The sequence below is a fragment of the Geotrypetes seraphini genome, chromosome 2 (genome assembly GCF_902459505.1).
Source record: "Geotrypetes seraphini chromosome 2, aGeoSer1.1, whole genome shotgun sequence".
Classification (NCBI taxonomy): domain Eukaryota; kingdom Metazoa; phylum Chordata; class Amphibia; order Gymnophiona; family Dermophiidae; genus Geotrypetes; species Geotrypetes seraphini.
In genome coordinates, this window is record NC_047085.1 from 484256688 (window position 1) to 484283853 (window position 27166).

The following is a 27166-nucleotide window of genomic DNA, read 5'->3' on the forward strand; positions in this document are numbered from 1 at the left end:
TGGCATTTTCAGTGTTTAATGAAGTGTCAAAAAACATCTTTTAAGTTACAAAAAAATTCCTTTTACGTTACAAAATGTTAAGTTCAAGCCAAGTTCTGTACACATTGATAGCGAGTTCTTGGATAGATTAAATAGGTTTTGAAAAGTCCTCAATGGAGGCCTCTTGTATGCTTTCATCAAAATTGTCATTTCCCTAGTTCCTTAGGTTTTGCCAGGTACTCCCGGTACATGGAGTAGAGCACACCTATAAAAGAAGAAACAAATTGTTCAGTAAGGTATGCATGTCAAGTCCAGCTGGCAAGTTAGTGTAACTTTAATACTAAGGTTCAGTTATTACTTGTCCCGGCTCAAGTACTGCAGGTTGTGTACTATGTTAAGATCTGTGTTTTTAAATAAAACACAAGGAGGGAAAAAATGGAAGATGCTATAGAAAATTAGTAATTTATCAGTTGATGATATTCACTAGAGCAGTGATTCCCAACCCTGTCCTGGAGAAACACCAGGCCAATCGGGTTTCCAGGCTAGCCCTAATGAATATGCATGAGAGAGATTTGCATATGATAGAAGTGATAGGCATGCAAATTTGCTTCATGCATATTCATTAGGGCTAGCCTGAAAACCCAATTGGCCTGGTGTTCCTCCAGGACAGGGTTGGGAACCACTGCACTAGAGCAGTGTCTTGCAAACTTTCCAGCCAGTGGCACACTAAATTAAGTGCCCCGGCCGGAAGGCACCTGGAAGTGCGTGGAGGCCCATCTGGCCACGACCCACTTCGGTGGAGGGATCCAGGAGGTGTGTGGAGAAAAGGAGAGATGCCAGCCAGGAGAGTCATCTGTGCCAGCTGAATTCCTACAGGACGTGCCTCTCACTGTGCGAGGCATGCCCTGTAGGAAGTCGGCTGGCGTTGATAACTCTCCTCCACGCCAGTGTGTTGCGGCACACCTGAAATCTCAGCAGACACACTGGTGTGCCATGGCACACAGTTTGCGATACACTGCACTAGAGGATACATGCTTAACTAAATATTTCTCACCCATCCTTCCCCTCCTCCCCCCAGCATACAGGTGCTTCAAATTACTAGATGCAGGCTCCTAGTATCTGGAATAGAAAGCACCATGCCCCACAGTTAGGAGTCTTAGAATAGGTGCACATGGCACCCACTGATCCTAACAGATACCCCTGTCCAAGTTCAAGTATTTTGTGGAATTAATTTTAGAAGTGCAATTTTATTTTTAGATGTCCATAAACTGGCATTTAAATATTTCATAGTGCATGAACTTTTATATCCCATCTTTGTAAAAAAATAAAATCTGAATAGATGTCTACAATTAAAGGACATCCATATGGCAAAAGGGGGTATTGTCTGGGCATTTTCAAAGCAGGACTAGGATAGCGTTGCACTAGACGGATTAGGAAAGGTCACGTCAATCCATCCCAGTGTTCGATATCCCTCTTCCCCAAAAGCAAGTTGGTAAAGTATATCAGGCTCTGTAACACCATCAGGACAAGTTAGCATTTGTTGTCTTAAATTGCCCGATATAAAAAAAAAAAAAAAAAGTGTTTGTTCCCGATTTTCCCCACCGATATTTTTAGATATTGGCAGGGAAAGTCAGTTGGTCAAAAATTTGAATTTTGTTGTGAAAGTCCACAGAATGGAAAAGTATCTGGTAGGTTCCACAACAAAATTGAAATTTCTGACCAACTGACTTTCCCCATCAAAATTCAAATTCTCACTGCAGACTTCAGAGCATACCCTGAAGAAAGCCACATCATGATGGCTGAAATGTCAGTTTCTACCTGACAAAGACGCAGCGAGACCCGGAAACCTGCAACAAGCACAATGCCAGCTGCGGAAACTGATAGAACAGAGTCAGCATGGGTTCAGCCAAGGGAGGTCTTGCCTCTCCAATTTGCTTGACTTCTTTGAGCGTGTGAACAAACATGTGGATAGAGAGAGCTGGTTGATGTAGTGTATCTAGATTTTCAGAAGGCTTCTGACAAAGTTCCTCATGAGAGGCTCCTGAGAACATTAAAGAGTCATGGGATAAAAGGCAATGTTCAATTGTGGATTAAGAATTGGTTAAATTGGACAGAAAATTGGGCCCGGAGAAACAAGATGGCCGCGTCGTAGAGAGGACGCTGAGTTGAGCTCTCCTGCGAAATTAAATTCCTACCTGGTATCGGGTTTAATTGTGCTGGCGACATGCCAAAAAGACGAGGCAGAGCGGCTGCTTCAGCCCGGCAGCCGGGATCCGCTTCAACGAGGCAGGAGGGAATAACTCGTTTCTTCACATCTTCGCCACAGGGCGTTCCGGCTGAGCCGAATCGGAGAGAGATTTCGGCTCTCGGGAGCGAAGTCTCGCTCAGCCCCGCGGGACCTCCATCTCCTCTGCAGCCGCGAGACTGGGGAATAGTGGCAGTTCCACAGGGACGGATGGCGTCGCCGATGGAGCTGGAGGGCTTGCCTAATCCTCAAGTGCTCTCGGCAGGAATAACTACATCAGAGGAGGTGGCTAAGATTTCAGCGAGTGAAGGACAGGTCTCTACAGTCCTTCCTTTGGTAAGACCTGCTGAGATAACTTTAGAGTCTATTTGGACGGCGTTAGACTCTTTGTATAAACTATGTGCAGGAACCCTACCTCAGGTGACTCTTCAAGAAAGGAGATTGGACAAATTACAGGAGGAGTTGAAGGATCAGGAAGAAAAGGTTAAAAATTTGGATCAGAAATTTCAAAGTTTACAAGCTTCTCAGTCTGTTATTTTGCAGGACAGATTACTGTTTACTAGGAAAATGGAAAACTTTGAAAATTATATGAAAATGTTGAATTTAAGAATCCTTAATTTTCCTAAGGTGTTAACAACACCTCCTAAGGAAATGTTTTACAAGTTCTTAAAAGAAATATTCAAATATCCTGATGTCGGACTACCTCCTTTACATAGGATATATTACTTGCCTGTATCAAAACAGAAAACTTCAGGTACAGAAGTTTCTCCTGAATTTCCTAAACCATTGAACTTAACAGAAGTTCTTGAAACTTCAGTGGATGAAGTAATCTGTCGTTCTACTCTTGTGGTGGCGTTTGTCTTTCAACAAGACAAAGAGGCACTTCTTAGACTGTTTTTCAGGCTGAAAGAAGTGACCTTTCTGGATAGTAAGATCAGTATGTTTCCAGACGTCTCAAAAACAACTCAGACCAGACGGAAGAGGTTCCTTGAACTGAAACAGTTTGTAATACAATTGGGGGCCAAATACCAATTGAGATATCCTTGTAAATGTAAGATCCTTTTGGATCAACATTCATATATATTCTTTGAGCCCTCACAATTACAATTTTTTCTTGAAGGAAAGGGAATAACAACTTCAAATATCTCTGAAGGGAATGTAGGATTACTCCCAAAGTAAAGTAGGAAGATGTACTCTACAAATATGGTTTACTGATAATATCCTATTCTAAATATCTCTCACAAATGTGAATTTTTCTCCTCCAGAATGTGGACTAATTAAGAGTGAATTTTTGGTTCAATTATGAAAATGGACATTATCCAGATATATTTTTCCTTTAAAACTTGTGGAAGTTCTCTCTTTATTTTCTTATACAAGTAATGTATATGTATTTATATATAAAATGATAAATAAAAAAAAAAAAAAAAAATTGGACAGAAAAGAGAGAGTAGGATTGAATGGCCATTTTATTTCAGTGGAGGGGGCAAATAGTGGTGTGTCACAGGGATCTGTGCTTGGACCAGTGCTATCTAACTTATTTATAAAATGATCTACAAATTGGAACTACAAACGAGGTGAATAAACTGTTCAAAGTTGTTAAAATATATGCGGACTGAAAAACTACAGGAAGATTGGTTGTCCAAATGGCAGATGAAATTCAATGTGCACAAATGCAAAGTGATGCACATTGGGAAGAATAATCCAAATTATAGTTATCGGATGCTAGGTACCACCTTGGGGGTCAGCACTCAAGAAAAGAATCTGGGTTTCATTGTAAACAATACACAGAAGCCTCAGGATGCTAGGAATTATTAGAAAAGGGATGGTTAATAAGACTAAGAATGTTATAATGCCTCTATCGCTCAATGGTGTGACCTCACCTTGAGTATTGCATTCCGTTCTGGTCTCCTTATGTAAAAAAAAAAAAAAAAAAAAAGATATAGCAGCACTAAAAAAAGTTCAAAAAAGAGCGACCAAGATGATAAAAGGGGATGAACTCCTCTCGTTTGAAGAAAGGCTAAAAAGGTTAGGGCTCTTCAGCTTGGAAAAGATACGGCTAAGGGGAGATATGATTGAAGTCTACGAAATCCTGAGTGGTGTAGAATGGGTACAAGTGGATCGATTTTTTACTGCATCAAGATTTACAAAGGCTAGGGGACACTTGAAGTTTGAGTAATAGTTTTAAAACCAATAGGAAGAAATATTTTTTTCACTCAGAGAATAGTTAAGCTCTGGAACACGTTGCCAGAGGATGAGGTAAGAACAGTTAATGTAGCTGGTTTTAAAAAAAGGTTTGGACAAATTCCATAATCTGCTGTTGAGACAGACATGGGATGATAGCATGGAATGCTACTACTATTTGGGTTTTTGCCAGGTAATTGTGACCTGGATTGGCCTCCATGAAGATGGGATACTGGGCTAGATGGACCATTGGTCCGACACCGTAAGGCTATTCTTATGTTCTTATGATACTAAAGAGGTCCTTTGGGTCAGTACAAGAAGATGTTTGAGCCATTTCTTAGTGGTTAATGGACGTTTTAAATTCTCCACCTGCATGGCGTGATCGCCCTGAAATAAGGAAAAAAAAGAAGACTGGTGCCGAAAGCCTGAAGTCATAATGTCGTTGTACAGGGCCATGGTGAGACCTCATCTGGAGTACTGTGTGCAATTCTGGAGGCCACATTACAGTAAAGATGTGCGCAGAATTGAATCGGCCACCAGGATGATCTCGAGGCTCAAGGGTCTCTCGTACGAAGAGAGACAGAACAAATTGCAGCTCTACACTCTCGAGGAACGTAGGGAGAGGGGAGACATGATCGAGACATTTAAGTACCTCACGGGACGTGTCAAAGTGGAAGATGATATTTTCTTTCTCAAGGGACCCTCGGCCACAAGAGGGCACCCGCTCAAACTCAGGGGCGGAAAATTTCATGGCGACACCAGAAAGCATTTCTTCACAGAGAGAGTAGTTGATCATTGGAACAAGCTTCCAGTGCAGGTGATCGAGGCAGACAGCGTGCCAGACTTTAAGAATAAATGGGATACCCATGTGGGATCCCTACGAGGGTCAAGATAAGGAAATTGGGTCATTAGGGCATAGACAGGGGGTGGGTAAGCAGAGTGGGCAGACTTGATGGGCTGTAGCCCTTTTCTGCCGTCATCTTCTATGTTTCTATATGTAAATGTCAGCAAGGCAGGAAGGGCACAAAAGCAGCTGTTAGTTGAAGTTTCTATCAAAGCTAGGCTGCTATGTGTTTCAGGCTACAGTGGAGGAAGTCACCATATGTGGCTGCATTAATCATGGATCCAGCAACAACAAGGTAATCTCCGTTACTTCTTGCCCACAGAATTCAGGCATGTTTCAATAAGGAATGAGCCGACTCTACATATTTCTGTACAAGGATAGTATGGAGGTATAGCTCGGCTATTAGAGCAGCAGTCTTAGAGCTAGAGAAAGCAAGGTTCAAATCCCACTGCTGCCTTATCCTCCCTTTGCCTCACATACAAACTTTTATTGTAAGCACTCTAGTGACAGAAGTGCCTGAATGTAACTCACTTGAGCTACCAGTCAATGCGCTAAAAGCAGTTGTATTTCTTGCATCTTTGAAGAACACTGAAAAGCAGTTATATTAAAGATACCACTATAAAAGTGACTATTTGCAGTAAAGACATGGTAAAATTAGTCACTTTCACGTTGCGTTATCTGAACCTTCCTATGATGAGGTTATAAAGAGGTTTCCGAACATGACTGGACAGAACTGAATTGCAGACACTGAATCGGCTGTAAGCTCTTTGGAGGAGGGACTCTCTTATGGGCAAGTAATTTTTGTATTGCTGCATTAAAAAAAAAAAGCAGCTTATGCTACAGAAATCCAAGTTCTAACAAATACATACCACATGTCATGGCTCCTACAACAAAGCCCTGGGCTGCCACACGCATATGAATCAGATGAACGGACATTTTAGTATTGCCACGGTTCTTCAGTTTGTAGAGTCCATAAGCTACCACTGCAGTAAAGCCTGCCATACCTTTAAAAACAAGAAAATTTTGATTAAAAAAAATGTACAAAAATTACTTATTAATGCAGTGGATTTGACCTGATGGAGAGGATAACTCAAAACTTGACAAATATATTAAATTCATGCAAAAAAAAAAAATAAATGTATTGCCTATAACGTGTTGGTCTTTATTTTCACAGAATTAAAATTCTGTTTGCCTGGCTATAAAAGTCTAAAGGTCATATTATTCAACTCTAGTGCCTCAGAGTTAAAATCCATTTTAATGTGATACGATAGAAGGGTAAAACAGCAATGTCATCAAAATTCTATTTATATGATAAATCTTTAGAATGGGCTTAAAAATCAAATGCACATGTGGGAAAAGCTGATATACTCCTCATATGGAAGAGTCTTATATTGCAAGTGTCCGTGGAAATTAATAGGCAACTTACCAATGGGCACAAATGGAGACTCTTTGGTTTTTCGAATCAGTTTTGAAGTCTGACTATCTTTGTCTTCAAAAGTAGGAAGCACATCTGGATTGGTTGCCATTTTGACTACAGAAGGCAGAAAGGTAAATGTCTTAATGAATGCTTATAATATTTGCAACTGAAAAAAATAGCTTGGAAGAATCAAGTTCAAATTCAGATTAAACCAGTTACAAATACTGTATATATTTCAGTCTAGTTAACACTTGCATTTGACTCATTATCCACCACATATCTGCCACTGTTGTGTTCAGATGGCCAACCACATTATCTTTATGAAATGAGTTTAGGTTCTACCCGTGCTAATATCTTTTCTAGTAAATAGGTGTGTCATTCTGGATGGACAGATAATATCTCCATGCTCACGAGCTGGGAAGAATCCACTTCAGCTTTCCCTCCTCCTTCACTAAAGGGCTCTGGTGCCCCCTTCAGCTTGTACCAAAGCAGGCAATAGCCCTAAATAGATTCACATATGAAGGAGGGGTATAGGGAAACTCATCGAACTACAACTCTGTTCTGCTCTGAAATGATAACAAAACATTTTTAAAAACATGGCCATTGAACAAACAGTGAAATAATCATACCAAACAGAAAGTATTACCCCAATGTATTATAATAGACTAGCTGATGCCCCGGCGTTGCACGGGTATTTAATTATAGCAATAACACTGTAAATGGATTCAAATAAAGATACTTTATAGTGGTGAATGAAAGTATTTTTTTACAGCTTAATAAAAAGTACAATATTCAAATTATAAAGTGAAATATTTGACAAAATGAATACAATACAACTAACGCAAAACGTGATTATAAACAACAATTTTAGTTTCACCTCCTGGAGCAAGAACATATAAATTCTTGGGTGAACCCACCCTTGAGCAAGCAAAATAGAGTTGTGGGCCGTGAGACCCCCAGAACATATCACCCCAGGTAGTGAGGGATCTGCATACCAAGTTTCGTCCAAATTGGTCACAGTGAGAATGGCAGCTTTTTACATTTTTTCCATTGACATGAATGGGTGAAATCTGATTTTCTGTTTGTAGCTCCGCCCACATGTGCAGGAGGGCCACGAGACCCCCAGAACATATCACCCCAGGTAGTGAGGGATCTGCATACCAAGTTTTGTTCAAATCGGTCAAGCCGGTTTTGAATTACAGTGAGAATGGCAGCGTTTTACATTTTTTCCATTGACATGAATGGGTGAAATCCGATTTTCTGTTTGTAGCTCCGCCCACGTGTGCAGGTGGGCCGCGAGACCCCCAGAACATATTACCACAGGTAGTGAGGGATCTGCATACCAATTTTTGTTCAAATCGGTCAAGCCGTTTTTGAATTACTGTGAGAATGGCAGCTTTTTACATTTTTTTCCATTGACATGAATGGGTGAAATCTGATTTTATGTTTGTAGCTCCGCCCACGTGTGCAGGTGGGCCGCGAGACCCCCAGAACATATCATTCCAGGTAGTGAGGGATCTGCATACCAAATTTCGTTCAAATCGGTCAAGCCGTTTTTGCATGATCGCGGCACATACACACACACATACATACACACACACATACCTCCGATTTTATATATATAGATTATTCTTTATACCCTTAAGATATGACCAACATCCAAATTTCAGTTTGGACTCGAACATTCTGATTAAGACAGTAGGCAGGTGCAAGAGATAACTGACAGGACGTGGCTCCAGAATGACACACCTATCTACTAGAAAAGATATTAGCAAAGTAAAAACCTAATCTCTTTTTCTAGTGCAATAGGTGTGTCATTCTGGATGGACAGACGGGATGTACAAAAGCAGTCCCAGATCCACTCTGTACAAAACTTGGAAAATGTATATAGAGTGCACCAAGTCGCTGCCCTACAAATCTCCTTGGAAGAGACCGCCCGAACTTCTGCCCATGAAAAAGCCACACTTCTAGTTGAATGCGCCTTTAAGGAGACTGGTGACCGCTTTCCACAGGCAATATTTGCTGATATGGCCCTACGATCCATCTGGATATCATAGCTTTGGAAGCCATTATGCCATGTTTAGCCTGACTAGTCAGGACAAAAAGATGGTCAGATAGCCTGGACTCATTGGTGACCTCAAGATACCATAGAACAGTGTTTTTCAACCTTTTTACACCTATGGACCGGCAGAAATAAAATAATTATTCTGTGGACCGGCATCAGTCCATGGACCGGTGGTTGAAGAATACTGGGCTAAGTCATGGGCCAGACCCCGCCCATCTCTACCAAATCTCCACCCCAGACCCCACCCCATAATAGTACTAATTGCACCTTGCATGTCCCGTGCCTCATCTGGAAGCCTTCCCTCTGACATTGCAACGTCAGAGAGAAGGTTTCCGGCTCAGGCGCCGGATGGCCGTAGGAGCCACTGCCCGTGGCTTTGTACACTGAATCAGTTAGGAAGAGGGAGCTGGCTCGAAGATAACACCGCATCTATCGCACCGTGGACCAGCGGTTGAAGAACACCGTTTTGGGCCTGATGCACGTGCTGGCTCTGTGGACTGGCAGGAAATTTCTGTGGACCGGCACTGGTCCATGGACCGGTGGTTGAAGAACACTGCCATAGAAGTACTCTTCTTACATCCAACTTTTTCAGAATCTGATCCTTCTTAGAACCTAGAAAGCTAACAAATCTGACTTCTTGATTGACATGGAAAGCCAAAACAACCTTAGGCAAAAAGGACAGAATGGTGTGCAAAGAAACTCTGACCTCTGAACTTGAAGAAAGGCGCTCTGCAAGAAAGAGCCTATAGCTCCAAGACTCTTCTTGCTGAGGTAATAGCCATAAGAAAAACCATCTTGAGTGTCAGATCCATCAAGGACATTTCCTGCAGCGACTCTCATGGAGAGGTTTTGCAAAACCATGTTAAAGCTTCCATGAAAATAATAGGTGTTTTACCGGGGGCCTGAGCTGCAGTGCCCCTTTAGGAATCTAGCTATATCCAGATGAGACAGCAATGAACCTTATGCTCTCAAACTCTGAAACAAGAGAAATCTTGCCACTTATACTCTGAGGGATGCCTCTGTAAGCCCTCTGTCAAGGCCAGCCTGGAAGAAGGCCACCACCACAGAGACTGGAGCAAAGAAAAGTTCCGCCTTCTCTTTAATACACCAGTGCTGGAAAAGTTCCCTATTCCTTAGCATAAGCAGAGACTGTTGTGGGCTTTTTGGCTCTGAGCAGAGTAGAAATGACCACTTCTGAGTATCCCTTGCGCTAACGTCATGCACTCAAGAGCCAAGAAATCCAGATTTTCCATGACTACTGGTCCCTGAGAAAGTTCAGCTTTACTTGCTGTCTGAGACTTGCGCCCTTCTGAAGACAATCTGTGTGGCCAATCTGGAGCCATGAGAATGACTTTTCCCAGATGGCTTACAATCCTGTGGAGTATCCGGCCTATCATGGGCCATGGAGGAAAGATGTACAAGAGCTCATTTATTGGTCACACCTGGACCAGAGTGTCCAGACCTGCACTTCCAGGCTTGGATCTTTGACTGAAGAATCGGTCCTTCTTCTTTCTCGCTGTTGCCATCAAATTGGATGTTGGGCGACCCCAGCGCCAATAATGGATTGAAAGGGTACTACAGACAGCATCCATTCTCCAAGGATCCAGTGTCTGTCCTGCTACATGTGCTGCTGAAAGCGCCAGACAATGAAACTCTGCCCCTCTGAATAGTAAGCGGGCCTCCAGACTTAGCTGCACACTCTTGGTGCCTCCTTGGCAATTTGACATACACCACCGTTTGCCCCTCCAGACTCTTCTCTAGCCTCTGCAAAGCCAAACACTATGACAGATTGAACTGTCTTGGAGGATAAGATGTACAGCGTCAGCATTTATGAGACAAACATGGGGGTTTTTTTTGTTACATAGAAGTTTCTGAACCCCTGTTTGCTTACAGAAATTAGATAGTTCTAAATCTAATAGATGCTGGCACTGTCAACTTGATATAGGGACACTGATCATCTGTTGTTCTATTGTCCTTTGGTACTCAATTTTTGGAGGTCAATATGAGGACAGATTAATACCATACTGGAGTCATCGATTCCATTGACATATGATGTTGTCATAGTGGAATGATATTGCATCTTAAACCCCCATTGGACAGATATAAATGTCTGCTTTTCCTTATTATGACTGGGATAGCCATGCAAATGGTTACTCGCAATTGGAAAAATTGGGATCACCTTAGTTTTACTTTTTAGTGGGCAAATTTATGCTTATGTTATAAGTATGAGAAGATGAATGCTGACATGCTGGGCATAATAAGTTATTTAAACTAGTTTGGGGGTCCATTGATGACTTTTGTGGCTTCGTTATAGTTGTCTTTTATCTTTATTTTCTGTTGTTTTAGCACACACATCCGTGGGAGGGTGGGGTATCTCTTTTGTTTGGTTTTATTCCCTGATTGAAAACACTGGAAGGGAAAGGGGTTTTTATTATTTCTGTATTGTTATTGATTGAATATAAGTGCTTATTATGATTATTAATATATGTATGAATATTGTTTGCACTTTTTGTTAGCTTTGAAAACTTAAGATTTTTTTTTTTTAATGAACTGTCTCCATGCAAAAGCGCAGCACTTTCAACACTGCATTGATGTATGTTAAGATCCAGAATGGGTCTACAATAGTCCGAACCTTTCTTGAGCATGATAAATTATATGGAGTATCTGCCCGAGTTTAAATCTTCAGGTGACACAAACTCACTGGAAGAATCTCTGAGAGGAGGCTCCACTTGAGCACTGTCGAAAGTGCCTGGAGCCATGAAAATTAGGAATGTCATAAGAACATAAGAATTGCCGCTGCTGGGTCAGACCAGTGGTCCATCGTGCCCAGCAGTCCACTCACGCAGCAGCCCTTAGGTCAAAGACCAGTACTCTAAATGAGTCCAGCCTCACCTGCATATGTTCCAGTTTAGCAGGAACTTGTCCAACTTTGTCTTGAATTCCTGGAAGAGCGTCCCAATTTTCTACCATTCTCTGGGTGAAGAAGAACTTCCTTACGTTTGTACGGAATCTATCCCCTTTTAACTTTAGAGAGTGCCCTCTCGTTCTCCCTACCTTGGAGAGGGTGAACAATCTGTCTATCTACTAAGTCTATTCCCTTCAGTATCTTGAATGTTTTGATCATGTCCCCTCTCAGTCTCCTCTTTTCAAGGGAGAAGAGGAGGCCCAGTTTCTCTAATCTCTCGCTGTCCAGGGTATTTAGAGGTTCGTGGTCTGTCAGGTAGAGATTACAGCCAATGATCTGTCATGCTGGTCATGAGATCATCCACTACCTTTCTAAACATTTGTCCCTTGAAAGAAGTCTGTCGAGGGTAGCCTTGGAGGAGGAATCTCCAGCCCATTGCTTGATCCAGAGCATTCTGCAGGCTAAGATCGAATAAGTCAATGAACTAATGTGGATTTTCATTTTTTTTGAAAATGGTGTCGCGCAAAAAGCCTCAAAATGGTCTGAAAATATGGATATGCTAAAAATTTTCAAAGTTTAGCTTTCTGTAGCTCCTGTAATAATGAAGCTAGCCACATAAAATTCTATTATTTTGCAACATGACTGTTCTCAGTAGATTCTAAGTTATCTGGCACTCATGAGGATTGGTAGATGCCAAATAACTGTAGTTTCTGGTTGCTTGAGAGTTGCTATAAAAATAGTTTTTGTCTCCCTTCCCACCTCTCCGTTCTGGTCAGAGTCACTCTCTCCTTCTCTCTATCATCCCTCCCACCCCCACTTGTAGGTCCAGCATCTATTCATCCCTTCCAGCCCTCCTTCCTGTTCCGAGTCTCTTTCTTTCCCTCCCCCCCCACACCCATACTTATGGGTTCAGCATTCATACATCTTTCCTCCCCTTCACCCTGCAGGTCCAGCACTCATAATTCATCCTCCCCCTCCCCCATACCCCTTTGATTCACCTCTCCCACCAGGTCTGGTATCTCTTACCTGCAGCTCTCTCTCTCTCTCTCTAAGCAGCAGCTGGTCAGCAGAGGCTGTACTGTAAACAGGTTGCTCATGGCCAGCCCTGGCACAGCCTTTCCTCTGCTATGTCGGAAATGGCACAGTAGAGAAAAGGCAATGCCGGGGCTAGTCATGAGCAGCCTATTTATAGCACTGCCTCTGCTGACTGGCTGCTGCTAAAGGGGGAGGGGGTGAGTTGTTGGGTCAGCGCGGAAGACTATTTTTATTTTTTTGCAAGTTGGTTGAGAACTGGTTAACTGGGATTCTACTGTATACGATTTCAATTTACAAGCTAATCTTGTTACTTTACAATGTCACTTTAAAATTTTGTGATTAAAAAATAAATAAATCGGGTACCCTCCTGTCCTGGCCGACTAACAACTTTTACCTCCCCCCAATTCCCCTGCATACCTTTCAATTCCCTGGTGCTCTAGTGGTGGGCTGGGACAGAAGTGATCTTCCTGCGCTCCTGCCCCATGCAGAGCCGCTAACTGATTGGTTATCGCAAGTTCATCAGGCATGACCACTACGGCTAAGAGGTTGCAGGTTCAAATTTCTTGAACTAGTGATGGCAATTCCACCAAAGACCAATGCAATCAAATATTTTCCTTATAAAAATGCAAAAAAAAAAAGTCCTATAACAAGTACAGATTGAAGAGCTACCATATTTGGATGTAATGTACACTGTTATCACAGACATTACATCTGACCTTATTTTCAGGCACAGTTTACTAGTGTTAAAAAAACCAAAAACAACTTTTTCAGGGAAGACGCTGTTTCTGTTAGAGCTGGTTCAAAAATGTTTCTCAATGACTTTTGAAAAAGTTGGTTGAAAATACCAAATTTTTTACTTTTTTTGGAAAAATTCCAAAATTTAAAGTCAAATTGTAAAGTGATGCGATTAAGTTGGAATCGTAAATTTGAGAACAAAGTCATGTCACAACATTTTATGGGTATAGCTTCATTATTACAGGATCCCCAGAAGGCTAAACTGATATTTTTAGCATGTCCGGTTTTTTTCGGCCATCTTTGATGCTTTTATGTATGCCAGTTTAAAAAAAAAAAAAAGAAAATCCACATTAGTTCCATTGAATAGATCGTAAAAAGTTGTACATAATCACCAAATTTTATTTGTTTTGTTTATATAACTGATGAGGTGACTTTTCTGTGGGCCTAACAAGATGGAAGTCAGCAAATGTCCCGTATATGCAGGAAGAGAGGTCTGGGGGCAACATGCTGGCTCTCAGTAATGCGGACAGGATGGAAAGATAAGCAAGGAACTGAGGCAGTCGGTTCTGGAATGGAATGTGCAGAAGCACCAGATAAGATATATACACAGTATAGTCAATGCACAAGGAAGGATAGGGGCTGAAAAAAAGAACAGGCCTTGGGAAAGTTATTAAAAAAAGAAAAGAAAGGCATGCAAAGAAACTAGGACAAAGGTGGTTACTAGGGAGATGAAAAGGGGAGGCTGTGTGAAAGTGAACACACACACACAAAGTATCTAATATAATAAAACGCTCCCATCGCGTGCGTCCGTTTTCTGTGAGCTGTAGGGCCGCAGATAGGAGTGCGCATGTGCGCGAAGCTCTCTCTCTCCCTCCCCCCCGAGGTGGATGTCGGCCGCCGCGGCTGTCGGCGGCCAGAGGCGGATGTCGGCCGCCCGAAGCTCGCTCTCTCTTCCTCCCCCCCCTCCCCCCCCCGAGTCGGATGTCGGCCGCGGCAGCCAAACCCGGAAAGCATTTCAACATAAGTAGGCCATGCAGTTCAGGAGGAAGGTATGGGGGGGAGGAAAATACTGCACAGGGAAGTGGGGTGGGAGGGAAATGGAGGGGCAGAAAAGGGGTTGATGGACAGGGAGGGGGGCAGAAAAATGAAGACAGGCTTACTGCTGGACAGGGGGAGCAGGAAGGAGATGATGAGGGACAGGGGGAGGTAAAACAAAGGGAGAAGGGCTTCTGCTGGATAAGGTGAGCAGTGATGGGGTGGTGGAGGACACAAGGGAGGTAAAAGGAAGGGATAATGGACAGGGGGAGCAGGCAAGGGGTGGTAGTGGACAGCCAAGGAAAAAAAAAAAAAAAAAAGACACACACATATATTCTAGCACCCATTAATGTAACGGGCTATAAGACTAGTTCAAGTATAAAGGAAATGAAGCTAGAATAGAAAGTCAGGACTCATACTTTGCATCACTGTACAGCAGGGGTGTCCAACCTGTGGCCCAAGGGCCGAATGCGGCCCCGTGACGTATTTTGTGTGGCCCTGGTCGAGGGCAATGCAGTGTTTTCCTCTGCTGCCCCCGGGTGTTTAGTGTCTTGCTGCAGCGTTTGCGCAGCCCCAGAAATTTTTTTTTCGGACCATGCGGCCCAGGGAAACCAAAAGGTTGGACACCCCTGCTGTACAGTGCTCTGTAGTGTTTGCATGGTACGATTCCTCATGTGGAATATTATAGCTCATTTAGCGTCTCACGTTAAGTCTTATACTAATTATAATTTGATTGATTTTAAGTTCAAATTACTAAGAAAAATAGTGATTTTCTGCATGAATGTGTCTTTGTGGTTACTCTGTTGAGAGGGTTAACAGCCCCTTCTCAATAACCAAGGAAATATTTTGACTCAAAGTAGCGAAAAGTTTGCAGGGATACTAGTGTACACAGTCATGTTATGGTATCAAACACAAGCTATATCCCTAAATTTTAGCAGAGTTCAGTCGGGTCATGCAAGATTCACTTCATGTTGGCGAGGTGGGAAGCCCTAGAACACTTGACATGTACGTAATGACCTAGTACCAGAACTTGGCAGATGTCCTGACAAACTTTGTTTTTGCAAACAGAAACAATTAATGCTGCTCAGTAGAAAAATTTGAGTTCAGATTTCTTTTAACCTACATGAAAAGAAACATTATCAAATAAACTGTGGAGAATTCCTGAAACAAAATACATATTAAATATGGGAAGAATGAGTATTTCATAGTTACATGATCCATTTATTAAACTGAAAATGGAACAGGGCTCAAAAATTTGAAAACTGTGGAGGGCCTCAATCCATTAAAGTAACTTTATTCACATTTTGTTTTATGATATGATGCCGTTCTAATACTATCACAAAAATTAGTATGAAATACCACTACTTCAGAACAATACACATCAGTATTGTTAGCCCATCAGAGTTTATAGGCTACGGCCTCAAAATCGGAGCCTACGCACAGCAGTAAATCACAAGCTGAGATAATCCGCGTAGTTGTAATGCTCGTGCTCCAATCATTGGCCAATATTTACTTTTTTTTAAAGTGTTTCAATAAAGCTAATTTGAACCCTTCACCACACACTTCACTTCTAAAGATAAACTAATTCTTCAAAAACTTTTAGGAAATACTGTGCATATGTTTCCAAAATTTGAAAAAGTGTAGACCACAAAACTTATCTTTTTGTTGGTAGTCTTCACTATTGGAGTCTTTTAAGACACTTCATGTGAATAATGTCCGTTCTAATACTGCCACTTCATCCTACCATGGATGCAGTTACATACCAAGGGGGATTGCAGGCTCTACGTATTAGCTCAAGCTTAAACATTTGGGCCCATATTCTATAAACGGCTCCTTAAGTTAGGCACCTAAATTGAAAATGCCATTTAAAAAAAAGCAGTCAAAAGAAAAATGTAGGTGCCAATTGGCGTCTGAAAAAACCAAAACCAGCACCGAAATCACACCTATGGGAAGTGCTTTAAGACACTTAACGCCACTTTAGGTATGACTAATGCCAGAAGTGGCATTAGGCCTTGTTAAAGCGCTCCATAAATGTAGGCCTTGAAAACCCTGGCCTAGATTTCCAGCGCCTACCTTTTCCAAAGCCACAATTTTATAAACAGCACTGTTGCATGACTGACAACGTGATCAGCAGCCACTTTTAAGGCAGCTGCCAACAACGGCGCCATTTATAGAATCCGGGCCTTGGGGTCTGCAAGAAATGTAGAAAGCAAGATATGCTTAAGACACGTTAAGGTATGGCAGACATTTGCTGTCAGAAAAGGAGATACAGTATCTGGCAATTTGCACGTTTGTTAGCATACTTAAACTAAAATCCAAACTATGGAAAAGTATCTGGCTGGGCGTAGAGAAAAGCTGAGAGCCAGAGGTTTATCTGAAGCAATGCTAGACTTTGGGAAGAAGTCAGTTTTGTAAACAGACTCTCTCAAGTATATGTTAAGGCAGCCAGAAACCTAGTATGTTATGGAAGTCTTATTAGGAAAAAACTGCAAACAAAAAGGTTGAAAGGTTGATACCTGCTCAGTCCTATACTTGAAAGCAGCTGTTCTTACAAGCCACCGCAGTTCTATAGCCAATTTCAAGCTTCGGTAAATGTGAACACTTTTCTTTCAGATTATCGATTTAAATACACAAGGGAAAACTGAATGCTTAAAATATTGCCTCAGGTGCCTAAAAATAATCTCCAAGATTAACTTTCTTCACAATAGGGCAGCCACTATAACCACTAAAGCCGCCTCTTACTGCCACAATCCCATAGCAAGACATAACACATTACCACCTACTCCTACTAATTTCTAAATGAGTGCTACCAAACATATGCAGTGTTGTAGAGTCACAGAGGGCACAGTCCCTGCCCTGGTACAGTCCAAGAATACTGTCTTTCTATTTGTTGCTCTGAAGCAATAAATCCTAAACGATCTCCAGTAGTGCAAAGGATGGAACGCTAGCTCCGATGAAAGCTTCGCTAAAGAAAAAAAATGCCATCTATCCATTTCCCTTTGCCCCAACTTATGACCAGGTTAAACTTGCTAAACACACCCTTCAGTGTCACCTATATCATTTTATTTCCTCCTCCACCCGACATACAATTTTCTTCTAGTATTGCTAACTAAAGGACATTGTTAGCCTTCCAGTCAGTTCTTGCTCAATACAACCCTCATCATCTATTCTATAAAAACAGGTTGTTACCACACTTCACTGTCACACAATCTAGGAAGGGAGGGGAGGATTTTGCACAATCATTAGAAAAATCTTAAAACATTTCTCTTTAAAGATGCCTACCAATAAGTGGGAAATAAGTGTGTGTGGGAGTGGGGGGGGAAGCTTTTAAGAAACGATATCCCTGTTTCCGTTTCATTACTCCCCATCCCTCTACCCTCCCTTTTATTTTTATTGTAATTAAAACTTCCCTATCCCCCCAAAACCTCTCGTTTCTAATCAGTCTTAATTTGTCATAGTTTTAGGTTTACCCTCTTTTTATTTTATCTCACCTAAATCAAAAATTATATTAGAGCTTTCTAATTTCAAATACTGTAAACCGCCCAGATACATGCGGTGGTCGGTATAATCAAGCCGTGAATAGACTTGAAGCTTGAACTGGGTATATCATTGGTAACTTCTTTATTTTTGTATTTGAATCTCCCTTGACAAAGAGATATACAGATCAACTTCCTTGCAATTAGGTCATACAAAGTATTTGTAGCAGCCTATACAGAGGGGTCTTAGCCGATTTAGTGCACGCTAAATGCTAATGCGTCCATAGAATATAATAGGCGGGTTAGCATTTAGCAAGCGCCTTAGTAAAAGACCCCCCCCCAAAAAAAAAATTAATTCGAACCATAAGCCATTTGAAAACTTCAGTCCTTAGTCCCATATAGAAATCAAATTCAAATTAAAGTTTTATTATTTTTAAATGATTCTATGAGAAATAGATTGAAAAATTAGAACTTGCATTTTAAACACTAATACCAGACGACGTACCTACAATAAACACAGAGCTATTAATAAAGAGGTCTCTACAAGTTCAGGGTTCCTTTTTACAAAGCCATGGTCGCGATTCCCATGAGGCAAATGCGGCCAAGTCCCATGGGCTGCATCACATTTGCCACACCAGGACTCGCTACCGCGGCTTTATAAAAAGGGCCCTTACGGTCACAAGATTATTTTACCTTCCTGCTTACAGCAGGTACAGAAAAAGGCAAGCTCTAGAATACTAGGGAGAAAGATTAAAAACTAACATAGCATATGACAGTAGATAAAGACCTATACGGGCCATCTAGTTTGCCTAGTAAGGTGGCCAGAGCCACACCTGCCACTTCATTAAATTATGCTCCAATACCTCAAGGTAAAAAACAACCACCATATTCATCCATATTATCGTTTGCTTCATTGGCTGCCTTTGTATTATTCAAGAGTATTATTCAAATTTTCCTGCGTCTGCTTTAAGCTGATATCAGGATTGGCTCCAGCTTACCTTTTTTCCTCATTTTGTGTTGCATAAACCATCAAGAAAAACTGGAAACTTCTACTTATTTGCTTATCCAAATAGTAGCCCTTTCAGGACCAAGGGACATATTTGTCCCATAACTTTAAAATCCTATAAATTTTGATTGGGATAGTCTACAGTTCTAAATTTGATATGTACGGATTCCATACGATACTGCCTTTATGTAAACAAACTGGTTCCGACATTCATTCATTAGCGTCGTTGCCAGATTGACGAGAAGATTCACTTGCCACACTGTCCATAAGCCAGAAGTGTGATTTTTTTAAATAAAAATAATGATATTTCACAAAAAAAAATCAATTTGTTGGCATCTGCAAGCCCTTTTTACCATAAAAATGTCGTCAAAACCACAAAAATTGGCCTACAATCCTTATGGTCCTGAAAGGGTTAATAGGTGTAGATTTAAGACCTTCTTAGCATTTCAAGCTGGTAGGCAACAATCTTGGTTAGGTAAATGTATTCAGCAAGCTATGTTATCCTATTGCAGTTTTGGGAAATTAATTAAGGCCGCTTTGTTCGATAAGTTTATTACTTAGTGAGTTTTATTATTGAAATTCTATTTTACAAATATTTGTATTTTTTTACTGTATTATTGTTATTTCACTGATTGTCCAGCTCTCTTTAGTGTAAACCGCCTAGAACTTTTGGTTATGGCGGTATAAAAGAATAGTTATTATTATTACTACTGTGTATACCTTACATTAAATGCACATTGCTACTACAGTCGTTTTCTGCATTAGCCGTCCCCCCTCCCCCCCCCCCCCCGGGTCTTAGCTACTCCCCCCCCCCCCCGGATCTTAGCTAAAAAGCAGATTTCTATGCAGCTCTCACTCAGCTGCCCCTCACTCTTTTCGCTTATCTCTCCCTGTGTTGCGCCTCCCCTCCCCGTGAGCACTTTGCAGATCAGCTGCTTGCTGACATGCAACTTGGTTAGATATTCCAGGACTTCTACCTGTACCAGATTTTACACGTTGTTGTGGTTTGCCCATACGAATATTGGATCCCTGAAGAAAACGTGTTTGTCAAAATACAGACCGTGTTGGGTCCCCAGTCAGTTCATCATACATTTGGCACCACATCTATAGAACAGTGATTTATTCCAATAAAGAGTTGCCATCAAGTACATCGCCTCTGCAGTTTTGGTTTTTTTCTGTTCCTCTACATTCTTTTCAACTGCCAACTCCAGACTCCGTCTCTTCTACCTAGCTGCAGCGTATGCTTGGAACAAGCTTCCCAAATCCCTATGGCAGGCTCTATCTCTGGCAGTGTTGAAGGCCCAGGTTAAAAGCCCTCTTCGAGAGTGCTTTCGATTCCTAACTCCTCTCACCTTGGGTTTTGCATCTCCACCCTATATTTCATGTCTGTCTTTCTAAGTTAGATTGTAAGCTCTTCCAAGCATGGACCTTCTATAAATGCCAAAGTGTACAGCGCTGCATACGCCTTTCAGCTATTTTTATGCAACATGGATTATTCTTAGAAATACTCAGAGGTTTGTTATGAGAAGGCTCCTTTGCAAAGTACATAATTTGCTAAGAGGGCCCCAGAGTCCTAACCAAACTGTTTACAGCCATGGTCAGCAATTGGTATAACCTCTCAGCCACTTTCTCACATCCCATTCCCTAAAACAGATTCTCTCTTCAATATTTCCAGGCTAAAATTTATAAATTTACACACTTTTCAGTATTACTAGATCAAACTATCACAGAATTAAATTTCAATTTTTTTTAGATCAGAACAAGCTAAGAAAACATTGTGGATGCACTATTTCTGGGTCTAGTTTATTTTCCCCAAACTGAAAATATTACATTTGAAAGCAGCTAGGGACACATAAAACAGTAGCTCTGAGCCCAGACTTTTTGATCTTGGGTGAAATGCAAAAGCTGTTATCTTTATCAGCCTTCTACTTCCTTGATAGCCAAACTGATGCTGGACTTTGCCTTTGGCTCCAATGGCTCCCCTTCTCTGTCTTTAGCTCAAGCTATACACCTAAAGGATGATCTGAAAGCTATGAGTTTTTTTAGTGTAGGCCTGGGGAATATGGAGGGGGTGAGGGTGGGAGGAGTTCATGTTTCAATTGAAAATACACTGGCATTTTTGGCCCATTTCAGAGCCAAATTGGTTCGGGGGCAGTGGGGATCCCCTCCAGGTTCTCAGGGATGGATCATCTTTGTTTGGGGGATCCCACAAATACAGCACCATCTTCTGGCATCAGAGTCCTATGTAACCACATTCGCTCACTCTTTTCAGACCAGCAGTGTTCCTTCACTCCTCCGGAAACCTTCCATCTGACACAAAACGCATCAGCCTGAAGAGAAAAGCCAGTAGAACTCCAGGGGCTCGGGGTGGGTGGGAAGGAAGGGAAAAAATAAGCTGCACACATTGGGAGGGGGTGTGGAGAGGGAGGGAAGAGATGCTGCATGGGCTAGAGCAGGGTCAGCAACCTAAGGTTCGTCTCCCATGGCTGATAAGCCCTTGAGAAGAGGGGAAATCATGGGTTGGGAGGGAGAAGAGAGAGAGAGGGCGAGAGAACAAAGAGAGAGAGAGGGAGAAAGGGCGAGAGAACAAAGAGAGAGAGAGAGAGAGAACAAAGAGAGAGAGAAAATATCTCAAACCCCCTTCTTAAACCCATTACGGCTCTTTGTAAATCTTGGGAGAATTGTTGGACATGGTAGTGAAGAGGAGGGAGGGCGAAATATTGGATGTTGCGGTGGACACAGAAGGGTGGGACAGATGCAAAAGCGAGGAATGTTGGATATGGTGGAGGAAATGAATGAAGAAACATGGCATGTCGCTGGAGAGGGGTGACAGGAGAAATGTTGGGAGGGGAAAAAAAATACTGCCCAAGGGCCAGGGGATGAGAGAGGGAGAAATGTTGGACATGGCTATAGAGAGGGTGCTCTTAACTTAAGGTGGTGTTGTAAATCACCTTAATAACCTTATACCGACACTGTTTTCACTCTCACAGCCCTCAGAGATGCCACCAGGGGATCAAATGATCATATCCTCTGGCTTTATGCACCTGATCTTCATAGGGTTGATATTATGTTTTTAGGTATGTTTTTAATTTTATGATTTTATTATTTTTTACTATTATTAACTCTTATTGATAATTTTTAAAACAATAAATATACTAAAGAGTATTGATACTTAGCTTTATACGGAGTGGTTGCTGGAAAGGGATAGACAAGCCAACATGTTTCACCCGTAAAGGGGTTTCCTCAGGGCTATTACCCCTGTAACAAAAAAGGCTGGCTTCAGTAAAAAACTAAGTCAAATAACATACACTTATGAATATAACAATTGTATCTGTACCTTGTTTATTCGTTGTTCACGACGTGACCACCCGATCTAAGTTTTAAAGATGGCCGCGGCGTGGTCTATGACATCCTTAAATTACCCACAACCCGGATGTAGGCGGAGAAAGGGGAGGGATGAATATCCCAGCCGATGCTGCACCAAAAACCCGGGAAGGGGATTGTTTATACTGTATCCGCTCATATTACTTTACCTCCTATATTGATTTAAAAGAGGGGTAGATAAACTCCCAGGAAAACATCATAGTAGGGATGGCCATTCTAGTTCTAAATTCAAACCGTGGGGAACAACCGTATTCAAACGGTATATCCATCTTTGCTCCAGGTAATTCAACCTGGCTTCTAGATTACCCTCCATATCTACTGTACTTAGATTGTCAATGATTCTCCACCTAATGTGGTCTAACTGATGTCATTAAGTTTTGATGGCTATGGAGGAAAATATTGAATTCATGGGATACTCAGACGAACAATTCAAGTTGATTTTGTCTAGACCCGCACTCCTAGACGGGGGGGAAGACTCTCCCAGTGAGATATCATGGACGGAATGGGAATTAACAGCGAAGCGTCTTATCAGAGCAGAGCTCCATAGCAGCACACTTGTGCAATATCTAAAAAAATCCATGATTCCAAGAGGCCTTAGGGTCATCAAGGAACCTAAAGTTATGTCTTCAAACAAGTCCTTCATGGATAAATGGACAGGGATATTAAATCGTTGTTCACGGGACCTTATGATCCTGCTGGTGGAGAGTACGACCGAGATTGAGCAAGATCTAAAGGTTAAATTAGTGGATATCCAGCAGGAACTACAGACAAAATATTCCCTGGAGGATTTTGAGAAGAAGAAAAAGGAATTAGAAGAATCCATGGATAAAGTTAGGGAGTCTATACGGCTCTCAAAAATCAAAAAACTTCGTAGGGATGAGAGAGACTACCAAATGGGTAAGGTGTACTCATGGAATAAAAAGAATATTGGGCCAGTAGTGAAGAAAAGAGTAGCCTTTGAAGCTACCTCCGATGAATCGGAAGGCACTAGTGGTGAATCTACAGATACCTCTCGAGTCAGATCTAATGAGGACTCGACGCCAGCTCCAAAAAACTTGCGTTCCAGGGCTCGGGGTCGAGGATCCACCAGGACGAACCCGACACCCAGACCCAAATAACATCTTTGGTAGTTAATATATCTTCTTTGACATCAGTTAGACCACATTAGGTGGAGAATCATTGACAATCTAAGTACAGTAGATATGGAGGGTAATCTAGAAGCCAGGTTGAATTACCTGGAGCAAAGATGGATATACCGTTTGAATACGGTTGTTCCCCACGGTTTGAATTTAGAACTAGAATGGCCATCCCTACTATGATGTTTTCCTGGGAGTTTATCTACCCCTCTTTTAAATCAATATAGGAGGTAAAGTAATATGAGCGGATACAGTATAAACAATCCCCTTCCCGGGTTTTTGGTGCAGCATCGGCTGGGATATTCATCCCTCCCCTTTCTCCGCCTACATCCGGGTTGTGGGTAATTTAAGGATGTCATAGACCACGCCGCGGCCATCTTTAAAACTTAGATCGGGTGGTCACGTCGTGAACAACGAATAAACAAGGTACAGATACAATTCTTATATTCATAAGTGTATGTTATTTGACTTAGTTTTTTACTGAAGCCAGCCTTTTTTGTTACAGGGGTAATAGCCCTGAGGAAACCCCTTTACGGGTGAAACATGTTGGCTTGTCTATCCCTTTCCAGCAACCACTCCGTATAAAGCTAAGTATCAATACTCTTTAGTATATTTATTGTTTTAAAAATTATCAATAAGAGTTAATAATAGTAAAAAATAATAAAATCATAAAATTAAAAACATACCTAAAAACATAATATCAACCCTATGAAGATCAGGTGCATAAAGCCAGAGGATATGATCATTTGATCCCCTGGTGGCATCTCTGAGGGCTGTGAGAGTGAAAACAGTGTCGGTATAAGGTTATTAAGGTGATTTACAACACCACCTTAAGTTAAGAAAATTCTGTGACTTCACCTTATACAAAGTTGAAGAATTTAAGCCAATCTTCCAATTTATAGAGAGGGTGCGACAGAGGCACCCTGAATCCCTCTCTCTTTTTTCCACTCCCGTTGCAGCGAGGGAGAGAGATGGTGGACAGTGAAAGAGAGGGAGACGTTCCTCATGGGGGAATTATCCAGGATAGAAGAGAGTAAGGATGCTATACAGTGGGAAGGAGGGAAGAGAGAAATGCTGGACCACAGTATGAGAAACCAATGGACAGCAACAACTTGAAGAATTAGCAGAAGACAGGAAAGCAGAAAAGAGAGAAACTGGAACCAACCTGATAGAAAAATAAATTTCCAGACAACAAAGGTTAAAAAAATAAATTTATTGACTGAAATATGTTAGCTTTGGGAAATGTATATAGCAGATGTCTTTGTATTGTGTTCAACAGAAAAAAAAATGCATTTTTGGTTTTATTTCTCCAGTGTTGAAGTACTTGCTGACCCTTGCTGTAGCTGGTGGGGAACTCCAAGCACTGCCAGCTGACGACATCCTCCAAAAAGCAGCCAGAACCTCTCTCCATCAAGTGTAGAAATCGCTAGCAGCATCCCTGAGCCACTGAGGTGCAAGCATCTGTGACTCAGGAACGCTGCTGTTGCTGCCTGCAAACGCTTGGCAAAAGGAACCCCTGGCCACCTTCAGAGGAAGTCCTCAGCTAACATAGTCTGAGGGTCCTCATCAGGTGGAATATTCATATTTTATGTTTACATTAGAAGCTCTGGCTGCATAGAGAATGACAAAGTGACAGAATTTGTCATAGTCCCCATGGATAACCACAGGAAACCAACCCCATATCATTTTTTGAGGGAAGAATCATGAATGGGCACAGCCACTGGCCCTCAAACCTTGCATTGAAGAATGCTGGTGTAGAAAGACCGAGGTTGAGATAGATGCTAAAGAATGAAACGGGATGATTTCCCACCAATATCCACATGGACTGTGAAATTCTGTCACTGTGTCGTTCTCTAAGTTCTGGCAGAGATCCATTTACAAAGTATGTATTCTTCCCAATTAATATTTCCAAATTAATAAAGTGTCTTTGCTTATTTGTAAATAGGTCTCTGCCAGAGCCTTTAATGCAGTAGCATAATTAAATGAAATAACTACTTCTGAAGTTTATGGGAATGGGCAGAGACAGATTCAATTCCAGCAGGGACAGATTTGAATCCTCGATTTCTGTTCCCATGCAACTCTCTAATGCAGGGATGTCAAAGTTCCTCCTCGAGGGCCGCAATCCAGTCGGGTTTTCAAGATTTCCCCAATGACTATGCATGAGATCTATTTGCATGTGCTGTTTTCATTGTATACTAATAGATCTCATGAATATTAATTGAGGAAATCCTGAAAACCTGACTGGATTGCGGCCCTCGAGGAGGGACTTTGACACCCCTGCTCTAATGGGAATGTGGGCGCCAGTAGACTACCAGGGAAGGCTTTAAAACAGGGAGGGTGACACTGATGCAGGTATCCAAGGCAGGGTGGTTAGGTTGGAGAAAGAAAGAGGGTGCCAGAAAACATCCACACCTCTCAATTAACCCTTCTAAGCTGCTGTGGTAATTGTGGGGGCGCATGGGCAGACAGGCAGGCCGGCCCCCCTCCCTTGCATGCTAGAGCAGTGGTTTTTAAACCTGTCCTAGGAACCCCCAGCCACTCGGGTTTTCAAGATATCCCTAATGAATACGCAATTTGCATGCCTATTACCTACTGATCTGCTGGTTTTGTTCTATGCAGCGTTTCCAATTTATCCTCAAGTTTAATAAATGCTTCCTGTCCCCTGCCATACAACACCCCAAACTTAGAACATCATATGAAAATCGGCAGCTTGCCTAATAAGCCCAGCTTTCCAAACACTTAAGAATTCTTGCAAAAAAAGATACAATCTTCACAAATAAAGATTGCATCTTAATCTTTCATACTGTAACAGAAAACTAAATCAAATTAGATGGTCGTATATTAATTTCCCTTGATTAACTCAAAAAAAAAAAAGCCCCCACCCAAAACCCCTCAAAACCACAAACAGAAAGTCACGAGAACGATAAATATCTACAAACGACCAAAACCCGACTGTACAGCAGCACCTCCCGCTTTAGAACTTTGAGCAGCGAGTCTTCCCCCTCCCCCCAACCCCGGAAGCCCAAGCAACCAACCCCGCACCTTAGTTCAAGATTAATGATGGGACGTGCTAATAACGGGAGACTAGGGAAACACCGATGCTTTCCAACAAATCGGCTCTAATCCAAGAAGCAAGCACCAGCATTTCTAACACAATAACCCAACTCTCTGCAGGCCAAGCTTTCCTATCAAATCCAAGACGTCGCTCCACAAATCACTCACCGGTGTTCGAAGGAATCGTATGTAAGGGCTCGCGACCACGCCTCGCGCACCCCCTAGGGAAGAAAATAAAAAAGATTCTCCAGCAGCCGCTTATCACACACTCCACGCTCTCGCGCGTACACCGGCTTTTCTATGGATCAGCTGCGTCATCGCTAGTGACGTATCATCAGAGGGAAGTAGGAAGAAGGTTAAAAAAAATAAAATAAAAACCGTCGGCTCCCGGTTATAAAGTCCTTCCTGGCGGCGGTAAAGCCGCACCTCACGCTTCCAGCCGTTTACAGTAGGACGGAGATTATAAGTGGTAAACGCATACGAGCGGTCCTTCCTAGAGAACCGACACAGGCTATATTAAAGAAGAGTCTTATCAGAACGCATAGGCGGAGGCCATGTTTGAAACGGGCGAACGTCATCGCCGTATGCCCCGCCCTCCCCAGCCTGTTTGCAGGAGTGAAGAATTTGTGCCGGCTGGAGCCGGACCGTCGTACGTGCGTTTCTGAGGAC

The 27166-nt window shown here is 42.0% G+C and overlaps 1 protein-coding gene across 2 annotated transcripts; it reads right to left on the bottom strand.

The window, feature by feature from the left end:
• HIGD1A (HIG1 hypoxia inducible domain family member 1A) lies at positions 1-27076 on the bottom strand. Of its 2 annotated transcripts, none has more exons than XM_033931796.1 (4): positions 26666-27076; positions 6676-6780; positions 6119-6253; positions 1-244 (listed from the first exon to the last, which is right to left on the bottom strand). In XM_033931796.1, exons 2-4 carry the CDS (start codon positions 6773-6775, stop codon positions 186-188), a joined length of 294 nt encoding a protein of 97 aa, XP_033787687.1. In that variant the 5' UTR covers positions 6776-6780; positions 26666-27076; the 3' UTR covers positions 1-185. The 2 variants fall into 2 exon arrangements, with proteins under 2 accessions (XP_033787687.1, XP_033787688.1); XM_033931797.1 differs by lacking the exon at positions 26666-27076 and adding an exon at positions 12663-12781.
• Between the last annotated feature and the right edge of the window lie 90 nt (positions 27077-27166).